The sequence below is a fragment of the Ceratotherium simum genome, chromosome 23 (genome assembly GCF_057802395.1).
Source record: "Ceratotherium simum simum isolate JZ-2026a chromosome 23, ASM5780239v1, whole genome shotgun sequence".
In the NCBI taxonomy this organism is placed as follows: domain Eukaryota; kingdom Metazoa; phylum Chordata; class Mammalia; order Perissodactyla; family Rhinocerotidae; genus Ceratotherium; species Ceratotherium simum.
Genome location: NC_141922.1, coordinates 13,041,947 through 13,064,914, shown reverse-complemented (window position 1 = coordinate 13,064,914; position 22,968 = coordinate 13,041,947). Strand labels below are relative to the sequence as shown.

General features: G+C 42.3%; 1 protein-coding gene across 1 annotated transcript in view; it reads right to left on the bottom strand.

Annotated features, from left to right (window-relative positions):
- Positions 1-835: 835 nt before the first annotated feature.
- GSDMC (gasdermin C) overlaps positions 836-22,968 on the bottom strand; it is a 36,954-nt gene continuing 14,821 nt past the window's right edge. The window contains exons 5-15 of the mRNA XM_087447103.1: positions 15,519-15,630; positions 14,390-14,437; positions 13,751-13,825; positions 8,621-8,808; positions 5,899-6,088; positions 4,797-4,823; positions 4,485-4,511; positions 3,486-3,625; positions 3,031-3,160; positions 2,503-2,576; positions 836-1,821 (exon numbers count right to left, since the gene is read on the bottom strand). Coding sequence (XP_087303229.1) covers positions 1,582-1,821; positions 2,503-2,576; positions 3,031-3,160; positions 3,486-3,625; positions 4,485-4,511; positions 4,797-4,823; positions 5,899-6,088; positions 8,621-8,808; positions 13,751-13,825; positions 14,390-14,437; positions 15,519-15,630 — 1,251 coding nt within the window. The 3' untranslated portion in view covers positions 836-1,581. The remainder of the gene's footprint in view (positions 1,822-2,502; positions 2,577-3,030; positions 3,161-3,485; positions 3,626-4,484; positions 4,512-4,796; positions 4,824-5,898; positions 6,089-8,620; positions 8,809-13,750; positions 13,826-14,389; positions 14,438-15,518; positions 15,631-22,968) is intronic.

Below are 22,968 nucleotides of genomic sequence, written 5' to 3'. Positions count from 1 at the left end.
TAGGACATGGAATCTTGGGGACCATTCCTAAAAATTCTGCCTACTACACCATCCGATTTTCATTTCCTTCCCCGGATCAGTCTCCTCCAACCACCTTTAAATGTTGGGGAACCTTACGCTCAGTCTTAGGTATACTTCTCTTCTTCCATGTACCACCTCCAAAGTCAATCTTCCTTATCTAACCCCATGCCTTCAGTTACCATCTCCAGGGCAATAACTTCCAAATTTACATCATGAACCCAGCTTCTCTTCTCAACTCCACACCATTATTTCAAACCATGTATTCAACACCTTCGCTTGGAGATCTCACAGACTTTGCCAATTCAGTGTGCCCAGAGCTAATGGAAGATCCTCCCCGCGCAAGCCTGGTTTTCAGCCTTTGCTCCTCAAAGCATAGCACCACCAGAACCCGGCTGCATAAGCCAGAAACTTAAACCTGATTTGGTCATTCTTGACCCAACCTCGCTCTACATTACTCTAAATACTCATTCCATCACAAAATTTTTGTTTGTTTGTTTGTTTGTTTGTTGAGGAAGATTGGCCCTGAGCTAACATCTATTACCAATCTTCCTCTTTTTGCTTGAGGAAAATTGTCCCTGAGCTTACATCCATGCCAATCTTCCTCTATTTTTTGTATGTGGGATGCCACCACAGCATGGCTTGATGAGCTGTGTGTAGGTCCACACCTGGGATCCGAACCCGCAAACCCCGGACCGTGAAGCAGAGTGTGCAAACTTAACCACTGTGCCACTAGGCCAGCTCCATCCATCACCAAATTTTTAAGGAGGCAAAAGATTTCAATAGAAATTTATACAAAGAATATATATGAATGACCAATAAGAACCTGCAAAGATGCTTAAAATCATAAGCCATCAGGGAAATGCAAATCAAAACCACAATCAGATGCCAATTCATACACAGCAGGATAGCTATACACACACAAAAAAAAAACAGCTATAACAAGTCTTCTCAAGGATGTGGAGAAAAAATACACACACATACACTCACATATCTATATCTATATCCATATCTATATATAAATAAACACAGATTTTGGGGGGTAATTTTTTATTTGGAACAACTTTAGGCTTACAAAATGTTTCAGGAATAAAAAAGAACTTTCGTATATCCTACACCCATATTCCCCAATTATTCACACTTTACCACATTTCCTTGGTCACATATCTGTCTTTCTGTCATCAATCCACCTTATTTTTTGACGCATTTTGAAATGAGTTACTGATATCAGTACACTTCACCCCAAACAATTCAGAATGCATATTATTAACTAGAGTTCAATATTTGTTTACATTGTTTTGAAGTAAAATTTACATACAGTGAAATGCCCCATTCTTCAGCACACTGTTTGATGAGTTTTGACAAATACATAAATCTTTATCAAGATATAGATATTTCCATCACCCCAGAACGTTCCCTCAAGTCTCTGTCGATCCCTGTCTCTATCCCATCCAGAAAGGCAGAGAGGTGTGGCCCTAGGTCCCCTGAGCCCACTGAGGACACTCACAGCATAGACTTGGGTGGGTCCAGGCCTCTCTGGACTGACTGCCCATCAGGGAAGACTCAGGCATCAGCCAGCTGCTGCAGCATCGAGAGGATCCCATACAGAGCAGACAGAGGCTTCTTGGCTTCCAGATCCCAAGTTGACCTGGGGCTATTCAGCTCCATCTGCAGGCCACACTCCTCCAGCAGGCCATAAGTGATAGCCAAACTCTCACCCTGGAGTGGGGCGAGGAGCTCAGGCTTGAGCGTAAAGGGAATATTCCAGGGGTAGCTGAAGTTGGGCTCCAGGATGCTCCTCACCTAGAAGAAACAGTGTCAGATGTTACAGGTCAGCCTTTGAGATCAGGAAGAGAAAACCATCTGTCCCAAGAGTCAGGGGTCATGCAGGGTAACTGAAGGGGGCAAGAGCTTTGGCATCAAGGGGACCGGGAGACATGGTCCTGGTCATGTCCTGTGATCAGTGTCATTGTGGACACATTATCGGAAATCATTGCACAGTGGTTCCTCAGCTGCTAAATGGTGATACGAACATTTACCTTGCAGAATAGAGGTGTGGGGATTTAGATATGTGTATGACCGTGTGTGCAATGTGTGTACGTCTATGTATATGTCTATATGCACATATGTACTTATATATACATCTATGGAGAGAGAGAGAGAGAGAGCAATACACAAATGATGACTGTGTAAGTAAAGCAAGGCTGTTACTCAGCTCCCCTGAGCTCCCAAACATGTGTTCCTATGTGGCTATTCTAGAACTGTGGCGCCCTCTGCAGGGGTTGCCATGGAAACTGTGACCCTCCTGAGACAGCCTCATACCCGCTGGGCATGTTCTCCAGAGAGAGATGCAGCCCCAGTGGCCACACAGGGAGCCGGGCTCCCCTCCCAGCAGAAACTTGTGTCATCTCTCTTTTCTGATTCATTCTTATCTCCCGTTCCTTCACCCTGTTCCCTGGATGCTGAGCCGTGGGGATTTCTCACCAGCTCCCGCTGATGGAACAGGATCCTATTCTCCTTGGACTGGGCCAGCAGATCATGTTGGATGTCACTCAGCACTGGGGACAGGAAGACATTTGGGGAAAGAGAGTGATGAAGAGTCAGATTTTCTTCCCCACTGTGAACTAGGTGACCCCGTGAGAGGGGAATTCTGAAGCAGAGGGATAAAACCCACGAGACTTGAAGGTCAAGTTCCCTGCCCTGGGAAGTCCTCCTTCTGCTCTTGGGATGGTCTCCAAGATGCATGGTCCAGAGGATGGGATTCTGCGGGTGGAGCCTGGAATTGTTCATCCCTCGATGATATATTGAGTGAACTTGAGCCAGTCTTGCTAGGCCTCAGGCTCTGTGAGACATGGAGACTTTATCGCGCTGAGCCTTTGGAGACAGGTGTGATGTGAGGATGAAAAATCATAATATTTGAGGACTTTGAAGAGGTTCATCTAACTCAGCCCTTTCAGGAACTCGGGGGACCAGCCTTGTGACTCTCCCACTCTTCCTCCAAATCAATCTTACTCATTATGGCTTCAAGCAGGTAAAGGATGAGGTACTTTGGGTTAAGCCACAGATATCTTGAGTCCTTTTGCAGTTCATTTAGGATGGTGCCACCAGGGCCATTCAAATGACCCAAGGGTTCTTGTTCAAGCTATAGGAGATAGGTATTATTGATGAAGATGGTGATGATGCTATTTTGCCTATAAATTCTGTGTCTATAAGTCATTAACCAAGGTGTGGGCATAATGGCTCTCTACCTCACCCAAGGGGATTCCAAGTACCTTCTATATGCCCGGGCTATGCTCCCAGGCCCTGATCATTAAGCACAGGGCCAGAGTCCCCAATCTCAGACGTCCTTCTCATTCCACTGTGATTGCCCCCATTCCTCCACCCTCATGTATCTTGGTAGCCATATCTCCTAAACATTCCCCCTTTACAACTTTGATCAGCCTTAGGCAGCTGTGAAACCCCCTCACCATGTCCATGAGGTCCTGCAGGGCCCCTCGGTCCCCGAGCATGGCCAGGATATTATGGAATATAGCATCCTGAACATCCTTTGGGAGCTGGGCCAGTGCCTCCATTTTCCAGGAAACCTCTTCTTGTAGGTGCTTGAAATCTGCCCTCAGATATCAATGTCAACCAGAAAATGGGGACAATTCTTAGATTAGAACAATCCTGGGATGATAAGCCCTTCCCCATCAACATGAGCCAGGCATCTCTATCCCTTTATCTACCAACCAAAAGCATTTCTGTGGGTGGCATGTTTGAGCTCTGGGGAGGGAGCTGTCATAATAGGCTAGAAAGATGGGCAATCCCAGTGCTCTGAGATGAGGGGGCAGAATGCAGAGAGGAGAGATGGAGATTCTGGAAAGTGGTCCTGGGAGTGGAAGAGAATGAGCAGGTGTTAATTCTTGGACATGTCTGGAATAATGTGGATTCCAGCCTTGGGCTCTAGAAGTGACAATGTTAAGTGTTCTGGGCTCAGATTCCACATCCTTTAGGTAGAGATGGCATGAGGATTAAATGAATTTCTGTATGTGAAGTCCTTGGGGTGGTACCTGCACACATGACTACCCTTCTTATCATGTCATTCTGCCTGTATTGTCTATGTCCTACAGAATTGACCAAGGAGTGCGTGTTGGGGGCTCTCTGCTTTTCCCAGGAGACTCCAGGTGGCCTGAAGGAGACCTGCTGAGAGGGAGAGGTCACCAGATTGGAGACTCCAGTGAGGCGGCATTTCCGTTTGGTTGACCACTGTGTCCCCAGTGCACAGAAGAATGCCTTTGCCCAGTGAGTCCTCAATAAGTGTTTGTTGCATGCATGCAGGAATGAACGAATGAATGAATGAAGAAGTGGGGCTATAAACTTGGGAGTAGAGTGCAGTTATTCAAGTTGCATGGAAACCTCTCATTTGGGTTCTCAGCCTTGCGGTTTCCAACCCAGAAGCCCCAGTTTCCCTCTTAATAAACACTCACCTTGCCCAAAGCGTTTCTTTATTCTTCCTAGAAAGAGAATCACAAGTGATAATCTCCCTTTCTCATCCCTCATATTTGCTGTAGAGGCACTTTGGAGGGTTCTGCCCTCCTACCACCTCCTGCCTCTTGCTTAACCTCTTCCTGCCCCATCCTGATCCATCCCTCCACCTTCGGCCTTCCTGACCCTTCCCATTCCACAGAAACAAGGGCCGGGCCCTGGGGCAGTGGTGTCCAAGGCCTGGGCAGTCTGCCCTGCTCACCAGATGTGTTCAGGAAGGACCCCATTCCAGCCTCCAGTAAACACACACTCACCTATTGGGAGGATAGAAACTTCCATGTCTAGAAGAAAAATGAAATTCCCGCCCAAGAGTTAGTCTCTGAGGACTCATGGTTTCTCAGACCTTCTGCCCCCTGCTTTCCCAACTCGCTCCTCTCTGTCCACCCCTGCCCGTTGCCCACGGGCCAGATTCCAGGGCCTCAGGGAAAGACAGCAAAGCCAGCACGTGGGGTTGTGGTTGTGCAGAGAGGCCTGAGGGAGGGACATGTGTGGAATAATGTGGATTCCAGCTTTGGGCTCTAGAGATCAGAATGTTAAGTGCTCTGGGCTCAGGTTTCACATCCTTTAGGTGGGGATAGTATGAGGATTAAATGAGTTGGTGTATGTGCAGTCCTTGAGGTGGTACCTGCACACATGACTACCCTTCTTATCATGTCATTCTGCCTGTATCATCTGTGTCTTACAAAATTCACCAAGGAGTGGGTGTTATGGGCTCTCTGCTTCTCCCAGGAGACTCCAAGTGGCCTCAAGGAGATCTGCTGAGAGGGAGAGGTCACCAGAATGGAGGGTCCAGTGAGGTGGCATTTCCATTTCCTTCACTGCTGTGTCCCCAGTGCACAGAATAATGCCTTTGTCCAATGAGTCCTCAGTAAGTGTTTGTTGCATGCATGCACGAATGAACGAATGAATGAATGAAGAAGTGGGGCTGTAAATTTGGGAGTAGAACACAGTTTTCCAAGTTGCATGGAAACCTCCCATTTGGGTTCTCAGCCTTGTGGTTTCCAACCCAGAAGCCCCAATTTCCCTCTTAATAAACTCTCACCTTGCCCAAAGCCTTTCTCGATTCCTCTTAGAAAGAGAACCCCAAGTTGTCATCTCCCTTTCTCATCTCTCATATTTGCTGTAGAGGCACTTTGGAGGGTTCTGCCCTCCTATTGCCTCCTCCTTCTTGTTTAACCTTTTCCAGCCCCATCCCAGTCCATCTCTCCACCTCCTCCCCCTACCCGACCCTTCCCATTCCACAGAAACTAGGGCCAGGCCCTGAGGCAGTGGTGGCAAAGGCCTGGGCAGTCTGCCCTGCTCACCAGATGTGTTCAGGAAGGACCCCATTCCAGCCTCTAGTAAACACACACTCACCTATTGGAAGGATGGAAATTTCCATGTCTAGAAGAGAAATGAAATCCCCGCCCAAGAGTTGGTCTCTGAGGACACATGGTTTCTCAGACCTTCTGCCCCCTACTTCCCTAACCTGCTGCTCTCCATCCACCCCTGCCTGTTGCCCACAGGCCAGATCCCAGGGTTCGGGGAAGGACAGCAAAGGCAGCACCTGGGGTTAAGGTTGTGCAGAGAGGCCTGGGGGAGGGGCATGTGTGGAATAATGTGGATTCCAGCTTTGGGCTCTAGAGATCAGAATGTTAAGTGCTCTGGGCTCAGGTTCCACATCCTTTAGGTGGGGGTGGCATGAGGATTAAATGAGTTTGTGTATGTGAAGTCCTTGAGGTGGTACCTGCACACATGACTACCCTTCTTATCATGTCATTCTGCCTGTATCATCTGTGTCTTACAGAATTCACCAAGGAGTTGGTGTTGGGAGCTCTCCACTTCTCCCAGGAGACTCCAGGTGGCCTGAAGGAAATCTGCTGAGAGGGAGAGGTCACCAGAATGGAGGCTCCAGAGAGGAGGCAGCATTTCCATTTGCTTGACCGCTGTGTCCCCAGTGCACAGAATAATGCCTTTGCCCAATGAGTCCTCAGTAAGTGTTTGTTGCATGCATGCACAAACAAATGAATGAATGAAGAAGTGGGGCTATAGACTTGGGAGTAGAGTGCAGTTTTCCAAGTTGCATGGAAACCTCCCATTTGGGTTCTCAGCCTTGTATTTTCCGACCCAGAAGCCCCAATTTCCCTCTTAATAAACACTCACCTTGCCCAAAGTCTTTCTCTCTTCCTCCTGGAAAGAGGATTACAAGTCATCTTCTCACTCTCTCATCTCCCAAATTTGTTTTGGCGGCGCTTTGGAGGGTTCTATTCTTCTACTGCCTCCTGCCTCTTGCTTAACCTCTTCCTGCCCCATCCTGGTCCATCCCTCCACCTCCTCCACCTTTCCAACCATTCCCATTCCACAGAAACTAGGGCCAGGCCCTGGGGCAGTGGTGGCAAAGGCTGGGGCAGTCTGCCATGCTCACCAGATCTGTGCAGGAAGGATCCCTTCCCTGCTTCTAGCACCCACACTCACTTATTGGGAGGATGGAACCTTCTGATACCAGCTCACAACAAGGTTGACATGAGGGAAGCCATATTGGAGAAAAGAAACCCTATTGTAACTTTGAATGACCTCTGTTAACTAACCCAGACATGCTCTGTAGATTTTATGGCCCCTCCCAGCTGCTATAAGTTGATAACTTGGTTCTCTTAAGTTTCTTAAGAATGTGATAATCCCTGGGCAGAAAGTCTATGCTGATAGCCATCATCAATGACAATTAAAATATCAGGGTGTAGGGCATTGCTCTGGTCTCTGATGCTTATCCAGTAAAACAAAAGACTATCAGGAACTAAGAACAGATGGATACCCCCACCCTGAGACTAGATATCTGCCTCCACCCAGAGATGAGATAGCTGTCCCACCCTGAGACTAGATGTCTCCCTGACCCAGAGACCAGCTCCCCATATAACTGGCCTGTAGTCTTTGTTCTGTAAGATGGTTCTTTCTGACATGAGTCAGCCATCTTCCCTCTTGCTAGTAAGCTGTAATTAAAGGTCCTTTCTCCCCTACCTCCTTGCCTCTTGAATACTGGCATGTCTTGTGTCAGGCAGATGAACCCCCCCTTTGGGTGGTAACAATTTGGTGACCACAAAGGGATCTTAAGTCCTGTTCATAGCCAGTAGACCTCAGACGGGCAACCTGTTGGGTAAGTCCCTAGTGGCTGCCGAGGCTCTCTTTGCCTCAGGGAACTGCCCTTCTTGCTTTCCTGGACAGATGCCAGCTGCCTCCTAATGCTGATTGTGGTAGTAAGAGAAATGGCTACATCTGGTGAGTTGACGGGCTCAATCTGGAATAGCGTAAGTCACCTCAATGGCACTCATGAACTCCCTTCCCCTCCATCTGCAGTCCTTCTATTTACAGCAGGGCCATCTGGGGTCCTTCTACTAATGGCAGGGCCATCTGGGGTCCAATAGGACCATCTGTGCATGCACTCAGAGTGGGAACAGTTGTAGGACTTGATACCCTAAATCTGGGAACTAGTTCACTTGTGTCTGGTTTTTCTGTGTCTGTGTCCACGTCTGTGTCAGTAAATAGCTTAAAATTGGCTCTTTGGGGGCTGAGTTTCTCAGTGATCTTAACAAACTCTCTTTAGAAATTACCTTGTTTGTTAGGGCCACCTTGGGAAAGCCCCCTAAAATGGGGATAACTGTAAACAGCTGGCAGGATAACCAAGGATAATTTAAAATTCCAGTGGCCACTTTTGGCTGCTTTTAAGATTTTGAACTGAGAAACAAAGAAATCTTTAGAGTCAAATGCTCCATCCCTGGGAGGTCATCTCTGGTTTCTGGGCCTGATCACCTCAGTGACCCCAAGTGAGGTGCCCTTTCTTGGCGGTTCTGGTTTCTGCTAATCTGTTTAGGCACCTGCAGTCATTCCAGGTTTTGGCTGCGGTTTCTGGTTTCTGAGCTTCTGAGCTCTACCCCTGGGAGCTCTCCTCTGGTTTGGGGGCACCTGGAGTGATTCCAGTTTGGCCCTGGGTCAGTTATTTGACTGACAATCTGGAACCCTGTTTTGTCTGCTGTCAAGAACCTGTTGAGCATTTTAGTTGCCTACTGAGTCACTTATGGGGACAGGAGACCTGTAATTTATTCTATAAACAGTCCTTCAGGGTTGTGTGCCCAGCACAGGAACTATTGTTTATGTGACACTTATCTTGATAACCCTTGGGAAGAGGCCATGAGGGCAAGGCCTGATCACTTCTGTCTCTTCTTTTCTTGTTCATCACCTCTGTTGTCACCAAGTCGAGGATAAGTTCGGACTGGAACTGAACAGAACCTGGACCTTCTGTAAAATCAAAAATTTGAAAACCTTTTGCCAGGGACTTAACTCTCGACCCCGGCATTGGGATCCCCGGCCTCCAGCCCACTCCAGGCTTTTGCCTCTTGCCTCCCTGGCTTGCTTTGTGCTGGCTCAGGGACTAAGTGCCCAGGCTGAGTCGGACTTGACTAACTCTTATAGCTATATTGACACCCACAGTCAGGTTCTGCACCCTTCTCCAGGCCCACTGTCAGTCAGACACCTGCTTTAGTGCCGTGGGGAATGCCCCAAGCATCCCCAGAGGCTCACCCGTCAGGTGCATTTTAACTAATTGGAAACACTTTAAATTGGACGGATTATGCCCCAGAAACTGCATCTTGGAGAAAACTTGAGTGGTTTCTCTGTGCCTTTGTGATGTAATTGGACAAGTAGATCAACCCTATAATGTCATTTAAGTTACAACCCAATTTCTGAGAAATCAAGAGCAATTGTCCTTAAAAAAAAAATAATCCTTGTAGCACTGGAAAAGCAGGACTAGAGGCAGTTTAGATTCCACCAAGTTCCTTTATCTCAGAAAGAATTATTGCCTCACCTCTCTGGGAAGTGTTATCTAACCCATCACCAATTCCTAGAACTGAAGAAAAAAAGGGAAAAAGGCCAAAAAACGGCCATAAGAGTACCCTCACCAAAAATCTAGCATCTTGAGTGCCTTCTCCAAAACTGTACCTGATTGATGGCAGTAATTTTTTAAAAATAGCTGTGCAGTCTCTGTGTATGTGTGTCTATATGTATGTTGTAAATGTGAGATATTTTTTCTACCTCCAGATGGTATGCCCAAAATTAAGAGTTCTATTGAAATTGGCTTAAAGTAAGCACTTACATAAATTCTAAATGTAATAGAAATTAACCCAAATGTCTTTCAAGTTAACATAATATAAAATAATCTTTGGTAAATGAAAGCTGGTTTAAGTTTGTTGGTTTGATTGAAATAGGCATGTCCTCAGAGTTGTCAGTATTTGGATATGATGCCGACATGCAACCTGGGTTTACTAGTGAAATAAGTTTATGTTATTCCTCTTACAAATTTGTCAGTGAAATAATAGCTTCAAATGATGGCTAATTTTGTCTAAAGTCTCATGAAGTTTACATGGGTAGCCTAAACATAATTGTTGGAAACAAATTATTTAGATAGATGAAAATGGGTAAGAGTTTTGGGTACAATAGATACGTTTTATGGTCTGTATACTTAAAAAAAAAACTTCCAAAATCTCTTTGGTACTTGAAATTTGAAGTCTTGCAGGGTTAAATTAAATTAAATTATAAAAACTCATTCAGTATTTAGATCATTTCAAAATGAGATAAGATATAGGACATTGATTGCTAAATATAGGTTTATCTACTTTTGAAAAAAGTGTTTTGGTTCTGTTGGTAAACATGTCTTGTGTTTTATTAAGATGTACTATAAAGTAACATGTTTCCAGAAATTGTGAAAAGTGTTCATAGGTTTGTCTGGCCACAGAATGCTAATGGAAAGGAAAGTTTATAATTTCTTATTCTTAGTTTTTACTTAAAAATTAAGGTTTCTAAGGGTTAAAATTCTAATATGTGATGAAAGCTACTAAAAATTAAGGAAAACATGTTTGTATTCAAGGAAAGAAGTATGTTTTCAGTAAAGAAGGTATAAAGAATGGAAATATTTTTGTTTGTTTTGTTAAGAAAGATAAAATTGTCCCAAAGAACTAGAATAGAAGAAAGGAAGGCATGGGACAAATTCTGTATGTAAAAAGTAAGTGACAGAAAGTTTGTGAAAGTAAAACCCTGAGGAGTTTTATGGATGGTCAAATTGGCTAAGATTAAACTAAATCCAATTAAGTAAATGAGTTTTAATATAAAAAGTAAGCTGGTGCAAAATTAAAATTTGGTCTTCTTTCTCTTAAAAGGATAATTTTCTTGAACTTTTCATCTGCTCTTGATAAAGAGGTTATAAAAGGTTTTTCTTTACCTTTGAGTAAGTTTACCTAAAAGACAGAAAAACTATGTTTTGTTAAAATAATTTCCTATGTTCAAAAAGACTGAAGTCTCCCTATTAAGATTTTTTGACTATTTTAACTCTCTATTTTCCCTTGATTATTTCTGTTGTCACTTTGATTGAATGGATGACTGAGCATTATTTCACAGTAAGCAAGATATTTTTGACAAGCTTCCCCCCAAAAAATATTCAAATCCTGAATCAAGTCTTTCTTTTCACCTGGAAAAAAAAATTTCCCTTTGAGAATTTTCAGAGGACCCCTGGGACTTCTCAAAGAAAATTTCTCTCTTCCTATAAAGAGGAAGATACTAAACTTATTAGGCTTCTTTGGTATGTTAAATTACATGGGAAGCATTGTCAAATAAGTGATGATAAGGTGGTATTATGTGAGTGAATGTTATTGATATAGGTTTTTTGAAATTGTATAACATTACTGAAATTCTGATCTGTCCTTGTTATCAGTCTGGTTCTGGTTATTATTTTAAAGTATTGTATGTCACAAAATTAACCAAATTTCTTTTTCAATTGCCATTTTAGGGTCTTGTTGTTTACAAACAGTTACAGCTTTGCTCTGAAGCTTTGGTAAAATATGTTTCATCTTCAGAAAAATTCATGGAAGAGACAGACACTTATTCTAGAATACAGATTTCTGATAAACTTTCAGATCATAAAACTGAACTGGGTAAGAAATTACAGAACTCTAATGGAGAAACCGACTTCGTGAAACTGCTAACAAGATTAAGATCAAGAATCAATTACATAGGACTGAATGAACTGATGAGGATGATTATAATTTTTATGACTTTTGTTTGAAATATTGTTGATTTTTTGATGTTTTATTTTTTCAGATTTAAGGAAAACTTTTTCTCTTTTCTCTTGAGCTAGCTATGACTTACGGCAATTTGGTAATATTATACCTTTGTGAGCAGAGTTGAAAATTTTTCCCCCTACATGACCCCTCCAAAATTTGGAAATTCTTAGTGAGTGAGTATTGTTTTCATGGCAATATAGTTATTTGCATAGGTTCAGTAAGAATCTGTTCTCCTTATAACAAGACACAATTGGAAACATTGGTTATATTGCAAAGACTTTGACTGGAATGTCATAGTTGAGAGAAACATACAGACTCAGATATGACAAGACAGCTTTTGAGGAATAAAGGTTGACTTTCTGGAATAAAGCTACTTGGAAATATTTGCCTGACACTTTGTTTACAGAGTTCCAAGCAATCTTACCCAGGTAAGTAAGGAAGGTCACTTCTCTGGCAGGTGCAAGGAACCTTGAAATAACTTGGGGGACCTCCAGAAGAGAGGAATCCACCCAAATCTGTAAGAATTGCAGGCGAAATCTGATGACAAGTCCTTGGCTTGGCCTTCCTGGCCTTGAGAGTCCTTTAAAGTTCAATCTGAGATTCCTTATAAAAGTTCCAGCAAAGCAGATTTAAAAGAACCTATATTTGGGCCGGCCCTGTGGCTTGGTGGTTAAGTGCGCGCACTGCAATGCTGGCGGCCCGGGTTCGGATCCCGGGTGTGCATCAAGGCACCACTTCTCCGTCCATCCTGAGGCCGAGTCCCACATGCCGCAACTAGAAGGATGTGCAGCTATGACATACAACTATCTGCTGGGGCTTTGGGGGGAAAAAATAAAATAAATAAAATCTTTTAAAAAAAAAAAAAAGAGCCTATATAATCAATTGCTATTCTTGCTGCACTTATGTAGAGAATTGGACGAGGTTTTATTGAAACTAGACTTATTTGCAAACCAATTAGTCTTAATTTGGCTATCTTTTACAAAAAAACGAGAGTGATTCTGGAGAGAAAAATTATGTTTCAATAGAAACTATAATACACGTTTGTGGATGTTGAATTCTGGTTCTGTCAATTGTCTTTGAGGTTTTTGTTATATTTGTAAGCTGGACCAGATCCTGAATTCTTCCAGTCTCCTGAAATATCTGGCTGCAAATCTCCAAACTAACGTTTTCAATTTTTTCCATCATTTTCATTTGGAATCATTGAGAACTGAATCTACCCTTTTCCTGAAGCTTTGCAAACTTAAGCTGGAGGACTTGATATAAACTTAATAGAGATTCATGTCTGTTGCTATGTAAGCCACTCAGAAACGTACCTGAATACCCAAAGACATCATCAGAGAGACATTTCAAACTGCAAAAGTTGCTTTGACTCTGACATCTAGAAATCTTTTGGACTGGCTGCATCCTGTCCTCAGAAACTGGTTTATAATTTGCTCCCACCATTAACTTTGTTTTTGTGTGTGTCATATTGGATACCTGGTTACTTTCTTACACAATATAGGCCTAACTTTGGAAGCCCACCTGCATCACCATCTTAATAAAAGACTGGTTCAATGAGATGGAACAACAGGATATCCCTCGAGATTGAGGGATTGAACAACAAAAGGGGGGAATTGATACCGGCTCAACAACAGGTTGACATGAGGAAAGCCGTATTGTAGAAAAGAAACCCTATTGTAACTTTGAGTGATCTCTGATTAATGAACCCAGAAGTGCTCTGCAGATTTTATGGCCCCTCCCAGCTGCAATGAGTTGATAACGTAGTTTTCTTGAGTTCCTTAAGAGTGTGATGACCCCTAGGCAGAAACTCTAGGCCGATAGCCATCAACAATGACAACTAAAAGATCAGGGTATAGGGTGTTACTCTGGTCTCTGATGTTTATCCAGTAAAACAAAAGACTATCAGAAACTAAGAACAAATGGGTGCCCCCACCCTGAGACTAGATATCTGCCTCGCCCCAGAGATCAGATGGATGCCCCAGCCTGAGACCAGATGCATCCGCCACCTGGAGAGCAGCCTCATATATAACTGTCCTATAGTCTTTGTTCTGTAAGATGGTTCTTTCAGACATGAGTCGCCATCTTCCCTCTTGCTAGTAAGCTGTAATTAAAGGTCCTTTCTCTCCTACCTTCTTGCATATTGAATATTGGCATGTCTTGTGGTGGGCAGAGGAATGGCCCTTCGGACGGAAAGACTGCTGGGTCTAGAAGAGAAATGAAATTCCCCACCCAAGAGTTAGTCTCAGAAGGCACACAGTTTCAATGATATTCTGCCCCCTACTTCCCCAACTCGCTCCTCTCCATCCACCCCTGCCCATTGCCCGGGGGCCAGATCCCAGTGCCTCAGGGAAGGAGCATGTGGGGTTGTGGTTCCACAGAGAGGCCTTGGGGAGGGATCAGATCCCACTTTCCCTACTCAAAAACATCCAGGCACCCATACCTGACTCTAGCTGCAATTCCTCTGGAAAGAGAAAAAGAAGTAGTCACTCACCAGGAGTTAGTCTCCCCTACACACACACACTCACACACACACACACACACACCAGTCCAGTCCTCAAAGGAGATAGGTGGCTTTCTCTGTGGCCAGGGGCCCTTGTCGTGGCCAAAGGCAGGGGAGATGGGGAGGCAGTGTAGGAGCCTGGCTGGGGAAGGTCTGCCTGGGATCTCTGGGGCTGAGCCCCTTGCATGGTTTTATCAGCCTCCAAAGGGGATCAGGGCTCAGTGAGCCTGAGATCAAGACAGAGAGCCTGCCCAGCTCTGGGACTCACCTTCTGGAAAGGTGTTCTGCTTGTCGTCATCTAAGATGAGAAGAACATCTGGATAGGAAGAAGCCAGGTCATGAGAGAGGTCATTTCCGCTGGAGTTGTTCACAGCCCACACTGCAGCCACCCAGGCTCCCTCCAGGCCAAGTGTGGTCAATTGTCTCAGGGTGGCCTTGCATTAGAATCAGCAGGGATGCTTGTAAAACTCAGAATCCCTAACCTCACTCTGTCTCCTGAATCTGACTCTCTGAAGAGGATCCTTAAATAAGGGCCTCAGTGACCATTATGCAGAGAACTGCCTGTAAGGTGACAGAAATCATTCCTCCCTCCATCTTCATGAAGGATTGAGAGACAGAAAGAGAGAGAGAGAGAGAGTGTGTGTGTGTGTGTGTGTGTGTGTGTGTGTGTGTGTGTGTCTGGTGAGGGCATCTCCGCATCTCCAAGGAGCTGGACCCCCCTGTATTGGGCTGACCTCTAGCTGGGACTTAAATTTGGGAGAGGAGAGGCCAGGGTCTGTGAGATGGTGGTGTTCTCAGTGATTGCCATTCTGCCCGCTTATGCAGTTGCTGTTTGATGCAAATGGTTTGCCCTTGTGGAGTCAGAACCCTCAGCATGTGCGTTGGGACACTGTTCATTTTGAGGCCAGTGAGGGAGGGAAAGACGTAGGTAAAGTCTTGCATTATGTTGTTAGAACATTATGCCTGCAGTTCTGTTTGTGACTGTGGTGGTATCTTAGGGGCTTTAACTCAGGGTTCTGGGTAACCTGGAGAGGGCTCGGTGGCTCCCCCAGGTGAGCTGCTGAGAGTGGCAGGACCTTGAAAGAATATAAATGGTCAGGATTAGGGCCATACTTTGCCCAGTGCTAAGGACACCTCCTCCTTGGGCACCCTTTTGTCCCTCTCCATGTAGGAGACTCTCTGTATCTCCTGTAGCAACATCTCAATCAAGCCATTCTAGGAGGTGGCTGTGGGTGCTGTGGCGTATGTGTTCCCCAGACAGCTGAAAGATGATGTTCCTCCTCTCTCTCAATAAGTGGAGAAGCCAAGGTTGCCTGATGATGGTCTTTCCCCTCCCGTTTCTCTTCTCAGGAGAAGCAGACTCCCTCTCCCCATCTCCTTATTCAGCCTCTGCTTACCCCAGCCATTCTTCTGGAAAATCAACTGCTTCCTCTTATAGGCCATTACCATGCCCTTCTGCAGGGGCAGCTTCTTCTCTCTCACTCTGAGACGCTCTCCCTGTCCTTCACCCTGGGGAGAGAAACCAGGTAACATGGTCATATATGCATGTGATTTTAAAACTCAGGTAGATCTGGAAAGCTCATGAGAAAAGAACACAGCTGTTCTCTGATCTCACCCCTTTTAATACTTATTTCCAGTTACTGCTCTTTTTTCCTTCTTTTGTCCAGTATTTACCTTCACATTTCTCAATTTCATGTTTATTTTGCAATGATTTTGGGGGTTTTTTTACCAGAATTAAGTATATCTATGTACTTTCTCCTGTTGATGATGAGAATTTTGTTTTCCTAGTCTTTCCAGACCCCTCACCCCTCACTTCTCCTTCCCCCGTCTTCCTAAAATGTTCATATCCCAATGTCTGTCTAAGTTAATATTCAATGTTTATTGTTGGGGAGACTGCTTCTCCTCACTCCAGATCTTTCCTTTATCGGTTAACTAAAGTGATACTCATGTCCCCTCTCTGCCTCTTAGTCATTCTCTCCAAGCATGTAAAGGATATATTTTTTAAAATCTTACATATCTGAAGACGTTTTTATTTTATTCCCAACTTTATTGACATTTGACTGGACATAGAATTCTAAGCTGGAATTCCTTTGAATGTGACTTTTTAAATTAATATTCTCCTGTCTTTTGCTTACTTTTTTTGGAAATTTTCTGGATTTTATTTTCTGACTTTTCTATTTCTAAAGTTTTTTGACTTCTAGTGTCTAGTCCAACATGTAAGGAGCTTGGAAGTTGTCATTCCATCCTAACAACAAGTAAAAAGCTGAATAAACTGAAAAACCAACAACTCTTCTTAGATCTTTCAGAGAAATGAGGTGACAGAGCAAAACAGTGCCCCCAAGAATTGGAGAGACAGAAATGCAGATATAAAGAATCACAGTTTACAAGAGCAGAAACCGCTAGCAGAAACCTCCACAGGAGCCAGTACTGGGGTAGGAAAACATGAACTGTAGTTAACAAATTGCTGGAGGCTCAGTGTGGACAGGTTTGGGACTTAAAAACTCTGGTGGACCCAGTGATCAGAGGGGCCTCACACTTTTGTGAGTTTTATCTCCAAGAGCTCTACCAGGTTCTCACAGGGACTATCAGAGAAAAATCCCCTCATGCTTCAGGCAGTGGGAAGGGAAAAGTAACCATTTTGAAATATCTCAGAGCATTCTGTTCTCCTTAAAATGGCAAGCCTCAAGAGAAACTATTTTGCTAGAGCCTAACCTATTGGGGTTTTACAAGAGCCAAACCAACCTGATGGAAGAGAAATACCCAACTCCAGCCTCTTCTAGCCTTTCATGTGGGGAAAGGGAATTATCAAACTCTAGCTCCCCCTAACTATCTACCCCACCTAAGGTGGGCTGGAGAGGCCTGAGAATCTCTTGTAAAGTTCACAGCTCAAGGTCACAGTCTAACTAAAACACTGAGACCTAATCATGGGACAATAGAATGCTACCCTCCCCTTACAGCTTACCATAACACCACTAAAAGCCTATTTACCAGAGTTCCATCTACTCGGAGTATTATGTTCAACTTTCAACAAAAAATTACAAGGCATACCCAAAGCCAAAAAACAACAGTTTGAAGAGATAGAGCAAGCATGAGAATCAGACTCAAATATAACATGGATGTTGGAATTATTAGACAGGGAATTTTAAACTACTATGATTAATGTGATAAGTGATCTAATGGAAAACATAGAAAAAAATGCAAGAACAGAACAGTTAAGCAGAGAGATGAACATTCTAAGAAAGAATCAAAAAGAAATGCGAGAGAGATCAAAAGCACTATAACAGAAATAAAGAATGCCTTTGAAATAAAAAGGATCCAAATTGGAAAGGAAGAAGTGAAACTGTCACTATTTGCAGATGATGATTTTATATATAGAAAACTCTAAAGAATCCACCAAAAAACGTTTAGGAATTATAAAAGAATATGGTAAAGTTGCAGGCTACAAAATCAACATACAAAAATCAGTTTCATTTCTATACACTAACAATGATGCAACACAAAGAGAAATTAAGAATACAATCCCATTTATAATTGCAACAAAAAGAATAAAATACCTAGGAATAAACTTAACCAAAGAGGTGAAAGATCTGTACATAGAAAACTATAAAACATTGTTGAAAGAAATTGAAGAAGACACAAAGAAATGGAAACATATTCCATGCTCTTAGATTGGAAGAATTAACATAGTTAAAATATCCATGCATCCTAAAGCAATCTATAGATTCAGTGCAACCCCTATCAAAGTTCCAACAACACTTTTCACAGAAATAGAACAAAGAATCCTAAAATTTATATGGAACAACAAAAGACCCTGAATAGCCAAAGGAATCCTGAAAAAAAAGAACAAAGCTGGAGGTACCACACTACCTGATTTCAAAATATACTACAAAGCAATAGAAAAATATACTACAAACTGCCTGGTACTGGCACAAAAACAGACACAGAGATCAATGGAATAGAATCAAGAGCTGAGAAATAAACCCATACATCTTTGGACAGCTAATTTTTGAAAAAGGAGCCAAGAAGATACAATGGAGAAATAAAAGTCTCTTCCACAAATAGTGTTGGGAAAACTGGGCAGACACAGGCAAATAAATGAAAGTAGACCATTATCTTACACCATACACAAAAATTAACTCAAAATGGATTAAACACTTGAATGTAAGACCTGAAACCATGAAACTTCTAGAGGAAAACATAGAAAGTTTACTCTTCAACATCAGTCATAGCAACGTATTTTCAAGCACCATGTCTGACCACATGAGAGAAACAAAAGAAAAAATAAACAAATGGGACTACATCAAACTAAAAAGCTTCTGCACAGCGAGAGAAACCATCAACAAAACAAAAAGACAACCTAACAACTGGGAGAAGATATTTGCAAACCATATATCTGATAAGGGGTTAATCTCTGAAATATATAAAGAACACATACATCTCAACAACAAAAAAAACTAACAACCCAATTAAAAAATCAGCAAAAGACTCAAACAGACATTTTTCCAAAGAAGATATACAGATGGCCAACAAGCACATGAAAAGATGTTCAACATCATTAGCTACCAGGGAAATGTAAATCAAAACTACAATGAGATATCACCTCACACACATCAGAATGGCTATAATTAACAAGACAAGAAACAACAAGCGTTGGAGAAGATATGGAGAGAAGGGAATTCTCATACACTGCTGGTGGGAGTGCAAACTGGTGGAGCCACTATGGAAAACAGTAGGGAGAGTCCTCAAAAAATTAGTGATAGAACTACCATATGATCCAGCTATTCCACCACTGGGTATTTATCCAAAGAACATGAAAACACCATTGTGTAAACATATATACACCCCTGTGTTCACTGCAGCATTATTCATAATAACCAAGACTTGGAAGCAATGTAAGTGCCCACCAAGGGACAAATGGATAAAGAAGATGTGATATATATACACAATGGAATACTACCCAGCCATAAGAAATGATGAAATCCAGCCATTTGTGACAACATGGATGGACTTTGAGGGTATTATGCAAAGTGAAATAAGTCAGAGGGAGAAGGTCAAATACTGTATGATCTCACTCATAAGTGGAAGATAAAAACAACAACAAACAAACACATAGAGACAAAGATTAGATTGGTGGTTACCAGAAGAAGAAGGGGAGGGAGGAGGGCGAAACAGATGATTAGGCACATGTGTGTGGTGATGGATTGTAATTGGTATTTGGGTGGTGAACATGATGTAATCTATGCAGAAATAGAAGTATAATGATGTACACCTGAAATTTATACAATATTATAAACCAATGTGACTGCAATAAAATAGAAAAAAATTTGAAAAAGAAAAGAGTGCCTTAGATTGGCTCATTAGTAGACTGGACACAGCAGAGAAAAAAATCTCTGCACTTGAGGATATCTCAATAGAAATCTCAAAACCAAAAAGAAAAAAGGCTGAAAAAATAGAGTAGAATATCCAAGAACTGTGCAACAATTACAAAAGCTGTAATACAAGTAATGGGAATATATGAATGAGAAGAAAGAGAGAAAGGAACAGAAGAAATATTTGAAGCAATAATGACTGAGAATTTCCCCCAGATTAATGTCAGACACCAAACCACAGATCCAGGAAGCTCAGAGAACTCCAAGTAAGATAAATGCCAGAAAAACTTAGACCTATGAATATCATATTCAAACTGCATAATAAAGAAAAATATTTAGGAGAGTGACATCAACATCATGGCAGAGTGACTTGTTCCCTTTGTCTCTCCGTTCTAAGTTACAATTAAACAGATTCATTAGTGAACAGAAGATTCCCTACATAACACAACAGAATGCCTGAGAGATCCATGCAGCTATACATCTGAAGGTGGGTGGACTGAATACCCAGGAACCAGTGGAACTAGGTGAGCAGACCCCTCCCCCTCCCCACCAGTAGTGATACAGGTCGTGGATCCTCACACAGTGGCCAGCACAACCATCAGAGGAGGTGGGGGCAGCCCAGCCCATGCACAAATGCTTTCAGAGTGGTAGCCCAGCCCACAGGAGTGCCCACCATGCCACAGTGGCCCTGCCCATGGGGACAATCCCCACTGAGTGGCAGTAGCTCAGCCTCCATGAAGGAGCCAAACAAACCAAGCACAGCAGCTCAACAGAACTGCCCATGAGTGCAGTGCTGACCCATGTGAAAGAAAGTGCCCCTCCCACCTAGTGCAGCAGCTCAGCCCGATGCCTGCCAAGTGCCATGGGCCCACCCACATAAGAGTGACCCATGCACTGAGCACAGAGGCCCCACCTGTGCATGCATGACCCAACGAGTGGCTACATCCAGCCCACACAAATGCAGAGTACCCCTACCAGCACAACTCCCAACAGACAGAGTGGGATCAGAAGACACAGCTCCTGCCCACTCCCAGCAGTGACAGATGGAATCTGCAAACTGATACTACCACAAATGCACCAGCAAAGGATCAATTCATAAAACTCCATGAAGAACTACAGTAACAATTCAGAGAAAAAGGAAAATGACAAGTCTCCAGAAACCAATACTGAACTCAAAGAAATGTACAATCTAAATGACAGAATTCAAAATAGTTGTCATAAAGAAACTCAACGAGTTACAAGAAACTCAGAAAGTCATTTCAATGAGCTCAGGAATAAAATTAATGAGCAGAAGGAATAAATTCAACAAAGAGATTGAAACTCTAAAAAAAAAAAAAGAAATTCTGGATATGAAGAACACAATTAAGGAGATAAAAAGAATCTAGAAATCATTAAAAAAATAGAGCTGATACTATGGAGGACAGAATTAGTGATTTAGAGGAGAGAACTATAAAAATGCTTCAGGTGGAGGAGGAGAGAGAGCTAAGATTTTTTTTAAATGAAGAAATTCTTCAAAAAATATCCAACTCAATTAGGAAAAGCAACATAAGGATTATAGGTATTCCAGAGGGAGAAGCGAGGGAGAAAGGAGCAGAGAGCTTCTTCAAAGAAATTATAGCTGAGAACTTCCCAAAGCTGAAGAAGGAACTAGACTTACAAGTACATGAAGGCAACAGAACTCCTAATTACATCAATGCAAAAAGACCTTCTCCAAGGCATATAATATTAAAACTGCCAAAAGTCAAAGACAAAGAAAAAATATTAAGGGCAGCAAGGCAGAAGAAAATAACCTACAAAGGAACCTCTATCAGGCTTTCAGCAGATTTCTCGGCAGAAACTTTACACGCTAGGAGAGAATGGAATGAAATATTCAAAATACTGAAAGACAAAAACTTTTAGCCAAGAATATCCAGCAAAACTATCCTTCATAAATGATGGAGAAATAAAAACTTTCCCAGATAAAGAAAAGCTGAGGGAGTTCATCGCCACTAGACTTGCCTTACAAGAAATGATGAAGGAAGCCCTCCTACCAGAAACAAAAAGGCAAAGGTTTACAAATCTTTGAGCAAGGAGATAAATAGAGAGAAAAAATCAGAAAATTGCAGTTCTCTATCAGAACAGGTTAGCAAAAAATTATAACATAAAAGATAAAGGGAAGAAAAGCATCAAAAATAACTATAAACACTTCAATTTAGTCATAAACTCACAATACAAAAAAGAATAAGTTGTGACAGCAATAACTCAGAGGGGGAAAGGAAAGGGATGGAACCTGCTTAGGCTAATGGAAATAAAGGCTATCAGAAAATGGACTATTGAATCTATGAGATCTTTTATACAAACCTCACAGTAACAACTAAACAAAAAATCAGAACAGAGGCCCAAATCACAAGTAAAGAGAAAACCATCTCAGAAAACCACTAAACTGAGATGGCAGTAAAAAATACAAGGGAAAAGAAACAATGGACTTTTAGAACAACTGGAAAACAAGAGATAAAATGGCAGTATTAAGCCCTCATATATCAATAATCACTCTAAATGTAAATGGGTTGAATTCTCCAATCAAAAGACAGAGTGGCTGGATGGATTAAAAAACAAGACCCAACAATATGCTGCCTCCAGGAAACACATCTCAGCTCTAAAGACAAATACAGACTCAGAGTGAAGAGATGGAAAATGATACTCCAAGCAAATGGCAAGTGAAAGAAAGCAGATATTGTCATTCTTATATCAGACAAAGCAGACTTCAAGAAAAAAATGCAATGAGAGACAAAGAGGGGCAGTATACGATGATAAAAGGGAAATTCTACCAAAAGGACACAACAATTATGAATATACATTCACCTACCACAGGAGCACCAAAGTATATAAAGCAACTACAAACAGAAATAAAGGGAGAAATTGACAGCAGCACAATAATAGTAGGGGCCCTAAACACCCCATTTACACCAATGGATAGATCATCCAGACAGAAAGGCAACAAAGAACAGTGGCCTTAAATGAAACACTAGACCAGATGGGTTTAATAGATATATACAGAGTATATAGAGAAAATTCCATCCAAAAACAGCAAAATACACATTCTCAAGAGTACATGGAACATTCTCAAAGATAGACTATATGTTCAGAAACAAGGCAAGCCTCAATAAATTTAAGAAAATTGAAATCATATCAAGCATCTTTTCTGATCATAATGCTATGAAACTAGAAATCAACTATAAGAAAAAAGCTGGGAAAATCACAAATATGTGGAGACTAAACAACATGCTACTGAACAACCAATAGATCAATGAGGAAATCAAAGAAGAAATCAAAAAACACCTGGAGATAAATGAAAATGAAGACACAACATACAAACTCTTATGGGATATAGCAAAAGTGGTGCTAAGAGGGAAATTTATAGCAATACAGGCCTACCTCAACAAACAAGAAAAATCTCAAATAAACAAGTCTCCCCTACACCTAAAAGAACTAGAAAAAG